Genomic DNA, 12,411 nt, shown 5'->3' with positions numbered 1-12,411 from the left:
AGGCTGGCGTATTTCAGCTTCCTTAAAATTACCCCCCATTTTTCGCAGTGCACAGTCTTTTGCGACGACGTGGCCATGCCTGCAAAGGACACCTATGGCTCACAGGGACCCTTGGAACTACTTCGCACTTGGCTGGACCACGGCTACTGGTCGGACCTGGTAGACACCACCAAAATCGAACTGGTGGACATGGTAGGTGGTGGCTGAGAGGCCAGTTGACAACTTATTCCGTTCGTAAACTGGCCATAAGTTACTTGTGAAGTTATCATGTCATCCTGGTCCTTTCCACAGTCTCTGATATGCGCCATGGGCACTTTGGGCGGCAGCAACTTCATTTTTCCGCGTCTCTATCGCCACATGTTCGTGGTGGCCGTTGATTCCTTTGAGGACTCCACCATCGTTCGCATATTCACATCGATTGGTGATTGGCACTTTTCCAAGGGTTATCCCGAAAAGGTGGCTCTCTTATCCCGCGTACGTATCTCATGCTCATATTCCAAAACAACAATACACAGAAAAGGAAAAAGGTTCTTTTTTGCTCAATTTTTAATTTAATTTTTTATACTGCAAGGGATAAATTTTAATCTCATATCACCTGTTCCCTTGCCGCAAATGTTTTTTCCAATTTTAGAGTTTATCTTTTAGTTTTAAAGTTTTGAATTATATTACATATTTTAAAACCAGTTCAAAGCAAAAAAAGTATCAGTGTCTTAACCACAAGGGAGGGGATATTCTGGAGGATGATTGTCTGGTCAGTGGAGTCAATGGTCCATCCATGTGTCTGCCATGTGCTTGGCTGGCATCCAAGCGACGGGCGCATAATAAAATTAAAATGGTGTATTTTATAGCTTCATTTCCCAAAAACTTCGACTGACTATCATCCTCCGCATCTTCCGCTTCCACATCCATTCCACGACTCCTCTTCCTGTTTGTCCTTTTGGTCATTTTTATTGTGCAGTCCGTGAATATTCGTGATATCCATTCGCAGGGCTTATCGGAGGCCATGGTCAGTGTGTACCGCGGGGCAATTCGCACCTTCCTGCCCACGCCGGCCAAGTCGCACTACACGTTTTCCCTGCGCGACATCACGCGCGTCTTCCAGGGCATCGTGATGGTGCCGCCCAAGCGGATGCCCGACCCGGAGAAGCTGGGTCGCCTCTGGGCCCATGAAACCTATCGCGTCTTTTACGACCGGTGAGTGTCGGCAGGAGTGTCCTCATGCCCTTCGGCTAGTTAAATTACATGGCTTTTCCCACCCTTGCATCTTTTGCAGCTTGGTGGACCAGAAGGATCGGGATCGTCTCCTGGTGATGGCAATCGATGCCTGCAAGACCAACCTGCGCTTCCCCTTGGAACAGGCATTCGCCGAAAGAATCGAACCCGGTGAGAAGCTGACGGACAACGACCTGCGGAATCTCTTCTACGGCAACTACATGGAGCCGGATGCCGAACCCAAATACTATGACGAGGGCGAAACCTACGAAAAGCTGGAGAAGCTTATGAAGTACTACCTGCGGGAGTACAACTCATTCTCTAGTTCTCCAATGGACCTGGTCATGTTCCGGTTTGCCATTGAACACGTGAGCAGGTGTGTTAAGCTTGGCTAAGTATAGAAGAACACGACCATAGTTATGTATGGGTTCTAGACACAAACTTGCAATTTAATTATTCTCCAGAATAGCAACTAGAACGATAGTAACTATATACCAACCAAAAATTCATTAACTATTTGCATTGTTTTTTGTATGGCTTGAGATTTAATTTGTGTGAAAAACTGCAGGGTTTCTCGGGTCCTGCAGATGCCACGGGGCAACATCCTGATGGTGGGCATGGGCGGATCGGGACGTCGCAGCTCCGCCCGCCTGGCGGCCTACATCGCTGACTGCCGACTGATGACTGTTCAGGTGTCCAAGAGCTACACTCTGGCGGATTGGCGCGACGATCTGAAGAAGATTCTGATGGCGGCCAGCTTCAATTTGAATCACACCGTCTTCTTGTTTTCGGACGCCCAGGTGAGTTAGCTGGAAATCCATTCTCATTAGGAAACCAAAAGCCATTTGGTTGTTATGCTAATCCATCAGAATGGCAATTTAATAAGGTTGTAAATCGAATCGACATCAAAACTGAGCCAACAAACCCATAAACTTGCCGTCTGCCCTCTAATCAGTGTATGTAAATTGATAAATTAAATTGAAATCAATTTGAATGCTCTTGGAAATAAAATGGATTTTACATAGTTGGGTTTATCGCACGAGCAGAGACAGGGACAATTAAATTTGGCCTGACTCGAGACTTGAGTTTTGACTCCACAATATTTTCAATACGGAAGCAGCACTTATTGTTTTGCCAAAATTTGCATTTATAATTAGGTTAATTGTTCAACTAACTTGATTATTGCTCGGCTATTTGCATAGGCAGCAGCTCAAATTATGGCAAAACAAGAGCAAGAGCACATGCGTAGGCCTTAGAAAATTGCCGAGCTTGCCGAGGAGTGGAGTGGAGGCTAAGCCCACCTTAAATGCCAGTCGATAAATTAGCATGGCCCAATTCCGATCGATACATACGGCAAACAATATGCAGGTGTTTACACATTGTCGTTGTATTCGCATAATATATCCGCCTTTGTCCGCCCGGCCACCATCTCGGGCACCTCCGTCACACCCAAGTTTTTGTGTGTGTGCTTGGAGCCACTTGACCGTGAAGCGTGACCAAAAGCAGAGATTCGTACAAGAGCCGGCTCTTACAGAAGCCATTTGGCTGGATTAAGACTGCCTTAATTCTGTTTGCCAAATCTGAATGGAAATAGCTACACTGTCTGAGCAAAACAATAATCAATCGATTTTCGGCAGCCCACCTTTCCACAAAAATTGCTTGATGCATTCGAATATTTTCGGTTCCTGTCGAGTACAGATCCTTTCGCCCCCCAATCAATTATTTAGCCCCCTCTCCAAGCCGTACTGTGTGCTTTCTGATGTCTGTGCTAACAAAGCCCCATGCAGATATTAATTAACAATTACACTAAAATGACCAACAGCCAGGACTCAGAGCTCCCATGCAGGCAACACGATTGCCGAGTCCTGGGACAGGGCAACTTAGGCGAATGCAAAATGCATGTCCCAGGATCTCGGAAAAAGGCTTTTGCTCCGACTCCAATTCCAACTCTTCCGGATAAAAATGCATTTGGCCTGGACGGGGCCAAACTTTCAATCCAACTTCCAAATGCCACTTCACTCAAACTGCAGTCTGATTTGCATTGCTCAGTTGTTACTTCCCTCCCTTTGGCTTTCAGGCAACCGATGAGGGCTATGTGGAGGATATCAATGGCATACTTAATACCGGTGATTTACCCAATCTGTATCAGCTGGAGGACAAGGCGACCATCATGGAGAATATGGCAAATGTGGCCAAACAATTGGTGAGTGTCAATCGAAATGGTCAGAGCCGGTGTGCAAAATAAACATTGCATTTAGAATGGAATGGTTGGTGGAAAAGTTTTAAAAGCCTTGGGCATGTCCATTATTTTTTGGACTTGGATTGTTTGGAATAGTATTTTTATTCAAAATATTTTGATGCATCGTTTTTATATTTTACAAAGCTAAACTTTAGCTCATGGAATATTCTGATTAACTTTTTTTTTGGCTCTCTTTAGGGAAAAGTTCTAGACACCCTACCAAGTGAGGTGTATGCCTATTACATCGATCGAATCCGGGAGCAACTCCATATAGCTCTGGCCTTCTCGCCCATTGGCGACTCCTTTAAGGAGCGCATTCGAGTGTATCCTTCTCTGATCAACTGCTGCACCATTGACTGGTACATGCCCTGGCCGGAAGAGGCGCTGTCTCGTGTGGGTACCTACTTCGTCACCTCGATGAAACTGAATAAGCCACATGGCGAGGAGCACGAGGAACCGGCATCCGTACGTGAATCTGTGGATCACGAACAAGAGGAGACGAAACGGCGGGAAACAATAGATGGGGATCGGGAATTGACTCAACTGGAGATGGATCTGGTCGACTGTGTCATGTACTTCCACCAGTCTGTGGTAGACGCCAGCGAGAAGTGCTACATGGAGTTGAATCGTAGAAATTATGTAACTCCATCAGCGTACCTGGAGTTGTTAAAAGCGTTTCGTACCTTCTACAGTCGGAAGTTGGACGAGATTACTCGCTTGAGGGATCGTTACACCACTGGTTTGGAAAAGCTGGACTTTGCCGCTGGCCAGGTGGGCGAGATGCAGACAAATCTGTACGACCTCCAGCCGATGCTGAAAGTTCTTTCCGAGGAGACGGACCGCATTATGGTGAACATCGAACGGGAGACGGCGGAGGCAGAGAAGAAGAAGGAAGTGGTGGGAGCGGACGAGGCGGCGGCTAATGAAGCCGCCGCAGCTGCTCAGGCCATTAAGGATGATTGCGAAACGGATTTGGCCGAGGCCATTCCCGCCATGGAGGCTGCCTTGGAGGCACTCAACACTTTGAAGCCAGCGGACATCTTCATAGTAAAGTCCATGAAGAATCCGCCCTACGGTGTCAAGCTGACTATGGAAGCAGTTTGCGTTTTGAAAGGCATGAAACCAGACAGGAAGCCGGATCCTAGTGGCCACATGGTGGAGGACTACTGGGGGCCCTCTATGCGCATGCTTAGCGACATGAAGTTCCTCGACTCTCTCAAGACATTCGACAAGGACAACATTCCCCCACCGATTATTAAAAAGATTCGCGAGAAGTTAGCTCATCTAGTTATATACAAAAATTATTGTATTATGAAATGATTTAATCCCCATTTTAGATACATTGCAGATCGTGACTTTGTGCCGGAGAAGATCAAGGCCGCCTCCATGGCCTGTGAGGGCATCTGTCGTTGGGTGCGGGCCATGGACGTCTACGACAAAGTGGCCAGGATCGTTATGCCCAAAAAGGCTGCCCTGGCCGAAGCCGAGGGAGAGCTGTCCCAGCAAATGGAGAAGCTTAATGCCAAGCGGGCCGAGTTGCAGGTCATCCTCGACAAGTTGCAGAAGCTTAATGACTTCTTCGCAGAAAAGTCCCGAGAAAAGAAGCGTCTGGAGGACGAAATCGATAATTGCGAGAAAAAGCTTAACAGGTGGATACTCCAAAGATGGCACTTTATCCCGGGCCCATAAATACCCTTCATTTAAATCTGAAATATTTATTTTCCAGGGCGGAAAAACTGCTGGGAGGTTTGGGCGGAGAGAAGACAAGATGGTCAGAGGCGGCTAAGAACCTGCACGAATCCATTAGCAATATTGTGGGCGATGTGCTGCTCGCCGGTGGCTGCACCGCTTACCTGGGCTACTTCACCACCGAGGTGAGTGTCCAGCAACGACAGCTCTCACATGTCCAGCACCGACAGCTAATGGCAATGGCCACGTTCGGAAGCCGTTCCATAAAGGCTTTTAATATGCATGAGCACGTGACATTGATTTTCATCTCGACTCCGTGATTTTTTCGCTCCTCCTTTCGTTGTGGTCCTTTTTAATTTTCCGCGTTTAGATGGCTGACAGGACATTTTGCTTGCATCCTTTATGGCTGTTTAAATTCATATTCAGCCGGCACAAACGCTGACATGTTAATATTTAGCAGAAGTCTGGATTAATTTGCGAATCCTTTAATGTTTTTTTTTAGTACCGTGTGAGCATACTGGACGACTGGAATGCTTTGTGCTTGAAGCTACACATTCCCTGCAGTGAGACCTTCTCGCTCGCCACCACTCTGGGCCATCCGATGACCATCCGAGCCTGGTCACTTGCCGGACTGCCAGCAGACAACTTCTCCGTGGAGAACGGCATCATAGTGACGAACTCCAGTCGCTACTCACTGCTCATCGATCCCCAAGGTTTGGTAGAGAACCTCCCAGTTCGGAGCCAATGATACCTATTTCTCCATTACAGTGCAAGCCAACAAATGGATCAAAAACATGGAGAAGAACAACAACCTAAAGGTTATTAAGCAGAGCGATGCAAACTACATGCAGGTCCTTGAGCTAGCCATATCCTTTGGCCTACCTGTGCTGATCGAGAATGTGGGTGAGTTCGGATTACAAGTTCGCATTTTGTTTCCCGCAAGTCTTAACCAATTTTTGGGGGCAGGTGAAAAACTCGACTCGAATCTGACGCCCATTCTGGAGAAGAACATTATCAAACACAAGGGCGGGCTGTTCATCAAAAGCGGCGACCAAATGATAGAATACAATCCCGATTTTCGTCTTTACATAACGACCTGTCTCCGCAATCCGCGGTATCCGCCGGAAGTGATGGTTATGGTAAGTGGTGGAGTGCGGTATAATGGTGCCTCAGACAGAGAACCAGTCTGTGGCAATGATGACGTTAGTTGTGTAATAAAACGACCAACTTAAATTGATATTTGGAGCATGCGATGCAGCGCAGCAAGCGCTGGGAATATGCAAATTTTCGTTGGCATTGACGATGACATGGAGGCAACGATTGGGAATGGCAGTGGTAGTGCGCTGATGTACGTGCTAGGACATCTATCCTCCTGCTCCTACTTCTGGCACTGGTCCTGCTGCCGCTCCTGCTGCTGCTCCTACTCTAGCTCGGCGTGTTTATAAAATTTTTCCAGCATTCGCTTTTGCTGCCGTTTGCCTTCGCTTTTTATGCTGCAACTGTTGTCAGCAGTTTTCCTTTAACCATCTCTATTTTAGCCACCCACCCACGGCCCCCCACTTTTCTTAACTTTTTTTATGTGGCACATTGTGTGTTTATTTTGAGTTTTCCTTCCATTCGACGTGCAGCACTCCAGCACTCCGGCACACCACACTCCACCCCCACTCTATCCTACTGATCCTGTCCTACTGATTCTGCCTCCTCCGTATTCTCTGTTTAGGTAACAGTATTAAATTTCATGATAACGGAGCAGGGATTACGCGAACAATTGCTGGCGATTGTGGTGGCTCACGAGCGTCCCGATTTGCAAGAGAAAAAGGAACAATTGATTATTGAGTCCGCTAGGAATCGAGATGCATTGTACACCATCGAATCGAAGATATTGGAGGTAAGTCTCTTCTGTCTGGCTCTTTCACAACTTATCCTGCCTCTTCTGTTGCTCCTGGCGTAACAAATGTTTTTATTCCTTCGCATGCACTCTTTGAGAGCTTCGCCAGCCTCCACATTCACATCTCACATCCACAACTACTCGATTCCATTCCACTCCGCTGGCTCGGCCAGCTCTGCAGATTCAATTAGAGCCGGGCTAGCAATTTATGCTTTTGTGCCTGGCCAATGACAATTCAATTAACCAGAATCGGAGCGCTTAAATCGCCAACTTAGCCGTGGGCTATCGAAAGAGTAGCAAATATATCCTAATCGGGATAAATTTTTGGGTTTCCACTCATGTAATGTGGAAAAAAATATATATTTCTTTTGTTTTTTGTTTTTTATAATATTACGACCATTTTAAATGAACTTTATTTCCAAGTTGATATAAAGTTCGGGTTCTGAACCTCCTGACGTTCAGTTTATAGATCTTATTTATAATTCCCTGTAACTGGACATTTCTCTAGGTTCTGTCCAGTTCGGAAGGCAATGTGCTAGAGGACGAGAATGCCATCAATATTCTGTCTTCGAGTAAAATCCTCTCAGAGGACATACAGGAGAAGCAAGTAGTTGCAGTGGCCACCGAGATAGAGATCGATGCTGCCCGACAGCAGTACATTCCCGTGGCCAAGCACTCGGCCATCCTGTTCTTCTGCATCAGCGAGCTGGCCAACGTGGATCCCATGTACCAGTACTCCTTGGCCTGGTTCCTTAATCTCTTCGTCGGCACCATTCTTAAGGCGCCCAAGTCGGACAATCTAGCCGAGCGATTGGGGAACCTCAATGACTACTTCACCAAGTCCATCTACACGAATGTGTGCCGCTCGCTGTTCGAGAAGGACAAGTTGGTCATTTCGCTGGTCATGTGCCTGGGCATTCTAGTGTCCCAGGGTCGGGTGGAGAAGCCAGCGCTGCTATTCTTCCTCACCGGAGGCATTGGTTTCAAGAACATTCCGCCAAATAAGTTTCCGGGCTGGCTGCCGGACAAGTCCTGGGCTGCGGCTTTCAGGGCCGCCTCGGATCTAGAGGGGTAAGTTTTGGGATCTCAACAAGAATGTTCCCTATAGTTCTGATTATCGTCTGTGCCTTTTAGATTAAAAACTCTAATTCAAAATATGGAATCCAACACCGATGCCTGGCACACCTACTACGATGACATCAATCCCGACCAGATACCGCTTCCCGCACCCCTGGATACAGTGAATGAAATGCTCTACCTGATCGTCCTCAAAGCCCTGCGACCGGATAAACTAGTGCCTGCCGTGCGGGTAAGTGCAGCTCTGGGCGGTCTATGTGTGCATTTAATACCCGTCCATGAACCACATGAACCTCGTTTATCCCCGCCAGGCCTTTATTACCCGCAACCTGGACCGGTCGTTTGTGGAGCCGCCACCCTTCGATTTGGCGGCCTCGTTCGCCGACAGCTCCCCGAAAATTCCTCTGGTGTTCCTGCTCTCGCCCGGATCAGATCCCATGGCCAGTCTCTTCATGTTCGCCAAACAACGCAACATGTACGACAAGTAAGTTAATTAACGAGAGTGGCTCATATTTCCGTGTCCGTGTCGGTGGTGGTGGGTGAACGGATGCCGTCGCTACTTCTTGGGGTGGTGGTAGCGGCATGTTTTCGATTAAGCGCGACATGTGCGCCTTGTCGATGTGTGAGTCCTGTAGGCCACCCTGCTCCACCCATCCTTGGAGAAAATTTAAGAAAATTTATGCTAAACTCATTATGCCACCGAACAGATTGAAGACCATTTCCCTGGGACAAGGACAGGGTCCGCGAGCCGAGAAGATGATCATTGAGGCCGCCCGCCACGGGCAGTGGGTGGTGCTCCAGAACTGTCATGTGGCCTTCAGCTGGATGGGTGACCTGGAAAGGATCTGTAACGACACTACCTTAACGGATGGAGCCCACCACGACTACCGATTGTGGTGCACCTCGTACCCCAGTTCCGTCTTTCCCGTTTCCGTGCTGCAGAATTCCGTAAAGATGACCAACGAGCCGCCCAAAGGACTGCGCGCCAATATGCACCGGTCCTTCACCTCAGATCCGCTGATGCGGGATAAGTTCTTCACCAACGCCTTCCTGTTTTCGGATCAGGCCAATAAATGCTGGCTGCGGGGTGTCTTTGCCTTGGTGTTCTTCCACGCAGTTGTCCAGGAGCGGCGAGAGTTTGGTCCTCTCGGATGGAATATCCCCTACGAATTCAACGAGTCCGACTTGAAGTAAGAAAAATATTTAGTTTTACAATCCTATTGCAACCGCAATCTCTTAATTTAGTCAAGTAATTTATGTATTTTTAATGGCTTATCTTTAAAGACTTGGGAGAGCTCCATAAAAGAGTTGTAAAATTCTAACAAGTTTTGCTTTTTAAACCTTAAAAACCATAAATTGATTTTTATGTCCGTATTTTATAGGTATTATAACATTTGAATACAGCTTCAAAGAGTTCTAAACACAGTATCTTTTCCTTAGGATTTCTCTTTTACAGCTGAAAATGTTCATCACCCAAAGCCAAAGTATACCCTTCCGGGGACACGTTTATCTGACCGGAGAGTGCAATTACGGAGGTCGTGTCACTGACGACAAGGATCGCAGATTAATTCTGTCCTTGCTAAATATGATATACAATCAAAATACCATCGAGGAGGACAAGTGCGGACTAATTCGTTTTTTACCAAACATTACTAAAATAATTGTCATTCCAGCTATGCCCTCTCCCAGTCCGGTAACTACCGAGTTCCGTTGAGTCCCACACGCCTGAATTCCATAGAGTATGTGAGCAGTTTCCCACTGAGTCCACAGCCGGAGGTATACGGTCTTCACGAAAACGCGGACATCAACCGCAATGTCAAGGAGACCAATGCGGTGGGTTTGAAAATATTTTAATTATATATTTTTATAACAATACAATTTGATATTTCCTGTTAGCTTATTAGTGGCGTTCTTCTCACCCAAACGGATCTGATGGCATCGGTGAAGGCAAGCTCAGCGGGCGGGGCCAAGGAGGACCCTGCCATTGCCATTTGCAAACAGGTCCTGTCCCAGATGCCCGAGGAATTCGACATTGATTTGGTTTCCAAGTCGTATCCAGTGATCTACACCAATTCGATGAACACGGTGCTGCGGCAGGAGTTGATCCGCTTCAACCGTCTGATTTCCTATATCCGCAAGAGTCTGGTAAACGTGGGAAAGGCGGTGGTGGGTCAGATTGCCATGATACCAGAGCTGGAACGCACCCATGCCTCGATGGTCATTGGCAAGTTGCCGGCGGACTGGCTGAAGAAGAGCTATCCATCGTTAAAGCCATTGGGCAGCTACGTGAACGACCTTTTGGCCCGGTAAGTTTCTTCATCTCTGACTGCAGTCGTGTAAGGTGCACTGGGAAAAATGAATAGTAATAGATTTCATTTCTTTCTTTTTTCTGCAATATCGTACATCTACTATTTTGCTGCAAAATTGAGCTTATTTTTTCGAGTGCTTAGTATATATTTCTAGACATTCGGACTACCATCAATGCCATTGTATTGAGCTGACTTGAGTTGGCTGTAATGCGCCGCGTGCGCTCCGTCCTGGGTTGAGTCCTTTTGGTCCTTTTTTCCTTCCTTGCCTCAATTGTGCAAATATAATAAATGTATACGGCACACACATCCGATGCTCTTCCTCCTGCGGTTGCTGCTACTGCCACTGCCATTCATGGCAAAAATCTTATTTGCTTTTGACATCAAAGGACGTTGCTGTTTGTGTACTCCTGCTATTGCTCCGACTCCGGCTCCCGCTTCGGCTCCTGCTCTGCTTATGTCCAAACGCTTTGTGTTCACTCTCCCGTTTCAATTCCCAGTCCAGTTTCCATTTGCCCATTCCCATTGTTGTCGCATGTTTAATATTTATTAATAAATTGAAAAATAAGATAATTCATTGGCCATGCCCGCTCCTTTTCCCATCCCGCAGGTTGGCCTTCTTCCAGGAATGGATAGACAAGGGCGAGCCGATGGTTTATTGGATTTCTGGATTCTACTTTACCCAGTCCTTCATAACGGGTGTGCTGCAGAACTATTCCAGAAAGAACCGCTTCCAGATTGACATGATCTTGATCGAGTTTGCCGTGACCAAGTTCGAGGCGCAGGTTCCCCAGGTTCCCGAAGTGGGTGCCTATATCCGGGTGAGTTTATTAGCCGATTTATTATTCTGACTCAAAGCGAATGGAACGGAATTGAAACGAGTTTCTAAATTTATTTCAACACATGCTACACAGGAACAAAAAGAGGTCAACGATGAGACAAAATTTATTGAAGTAAGAGTTGCTAAGATTTTCTATTATTAGCTCGGTTTTTTATTTTTGCACTAGTTGGTGATAAGGCACACAAAATACAACTTTTATTACATTTAATTTTTTTGTTACATTTTTTTATATTTTGATTTAGATTCTAATATTGTTATTCTTTGGATACCCCTTTATAGGGCATTTTCATAGAAGGAGCTCGCTGGAATCGAAAGACCAAAGAGGTCGACGAGTCCTTCTCAAAGATCCTGTTCGATACTCTGCCCGTCATCTACCTGCGGCCAGTTTTGAAAAACCTGGAGGATCTGCCACGTGGAACTGGCGGCGCCGAGGTTGAGACTTACTACGATTGTCCCGTTTACAAAACAAGCGAGCGACGTGGTGTCCTGTCCACCACAGGACACTCGACCAATTTTGTGATGTACCTGCAGCTGCGGTGCTCCCGGACACAAATGCACTGGATTAACCGGGGCACGGCCTGCCTTTGCCAACTGGACGACTGATGGGGATTGGGAATGACTGCCTACTGGGCGGCGGCAGCTCCGTACTTGTGTTTGGGCCTTCTGGCCCGACACAAAGAGCCGTCCCATGTTGTCCCGACTCTGTATGCAACTGCTACGTATTTTGATTTTATTTCGTTTGATTCGTGCCACCACTGCTGCCCGGGAAGCCCAAAAAGCGAGCTGCGAGCGGTCCTATTTATTCTGTTGGCTCCTGTTTTCCGCATTCACCTGCAAACTTATGCAGATCTGGGCCGCGGAATTTTTTTGGGACCAGGAGGGGCCAATGCGCAGTGGCATTTTTCTGATGATGATGATGCTGATTGCCAGATATAAATTAAATATGCAGAATACTATACGGCGGGAGAGGACATATATATTTTTTATGTGCGCCATTTACAAATGAATAAACGAATGAATAAAGCGCCCACCTCTGTGTGAACATATTTAAAATTGAGCTCGTATACTTTTTTTTTGTCTCTTGCAGGGAGATCTGACCAGGAAATACGGTTAATGAAAGAAAGATTTCGGCGCTCGGGAGGGGATTTTAAATCTGAAT

General features: G+C 46.8%; 1 protein-coding gene across 1 annotated transcript in view; it reads left to right on the top strand.

The window, feature by feature from the left end:
- LOC6507719 (dynein axonemal heavy chain 3) overlaps window positions 1-12,280 on the top strand; it is a 34,018-nt gene extending 21,738 nt beyond the window's left edge. Inside the window, 22 exon segments of the mRNA XM_044715096.1 lie at window positions 49-192; window positions 292-474; window positions 989-1,194; window positions 1,274-1,588; window positions 1,781-2,012; window positions 3,290-3,415; window positions 3,650-4,725; window positions 4,789-5,100; window positions 5,178-5,325; window positions 5,643-5,853; window positions 5,909-6,043; window positions 6,107-6,279; window positions 6,861-7,028; window positions 7,537-8,099; window positions 8,163-8,337; window positions 8,417-8,589; window positions 8,813-9,295; window positions 9,546-9,725; window positions 9,779-9,938; window positions 10,002-10,411; window positions 11,022-11,232; window positions 11,532-12,280. Coding sequence (XP_044571031.1) covers window positions 49-192; window positions 292-474; window positions 989-1,194; window positions 1,274-1,588; window positions 1,781-2,012; window positions 3,290-3,415; window positions 3,650-4,725; window positions 4,789-5,100; window positions 5,178-5,325; window positions 5,643-5,853; window positions 5,909-6,043; window positions 6,107-6,279; window positions 6,861-7,028; window positions 7,537-8,099; window positions 8,163-8,337; window positions 8,417-8,589; window positions 8,813-9,295; window positions 9,546-9,725; window positions 9,779-9,938; window positions 10,002-10,411; window positions 11,022-11,232; window positions 11,532-11,855 — 6,108 coding nt within the window. The 3' untranslated portion in view covers window positions 11,856-12,280.
- The last annotated feature ends 131 nt before the right edge of the window (window positions 12,281-12,411 follow it).

This window comes from Drosophila ananassae, chromosome 2R (genome assembly GCF_017639315.1).
Source record: "Drosophila ananassae strain 14024-0371.13 chromosome 2R, ASM1763931v2, whole genome shotgun sequence".
In the NCBI taxonomy this organism is placed as follows: Eukaryota; Metazoa; Arthropoda; class Insecta; order Diptera; family Drosophilidae; genus Drosophila; species Drosophila ananassae.
This window is presented reverse-complemented; position numbering and strand designations above follow the sequence as displayed.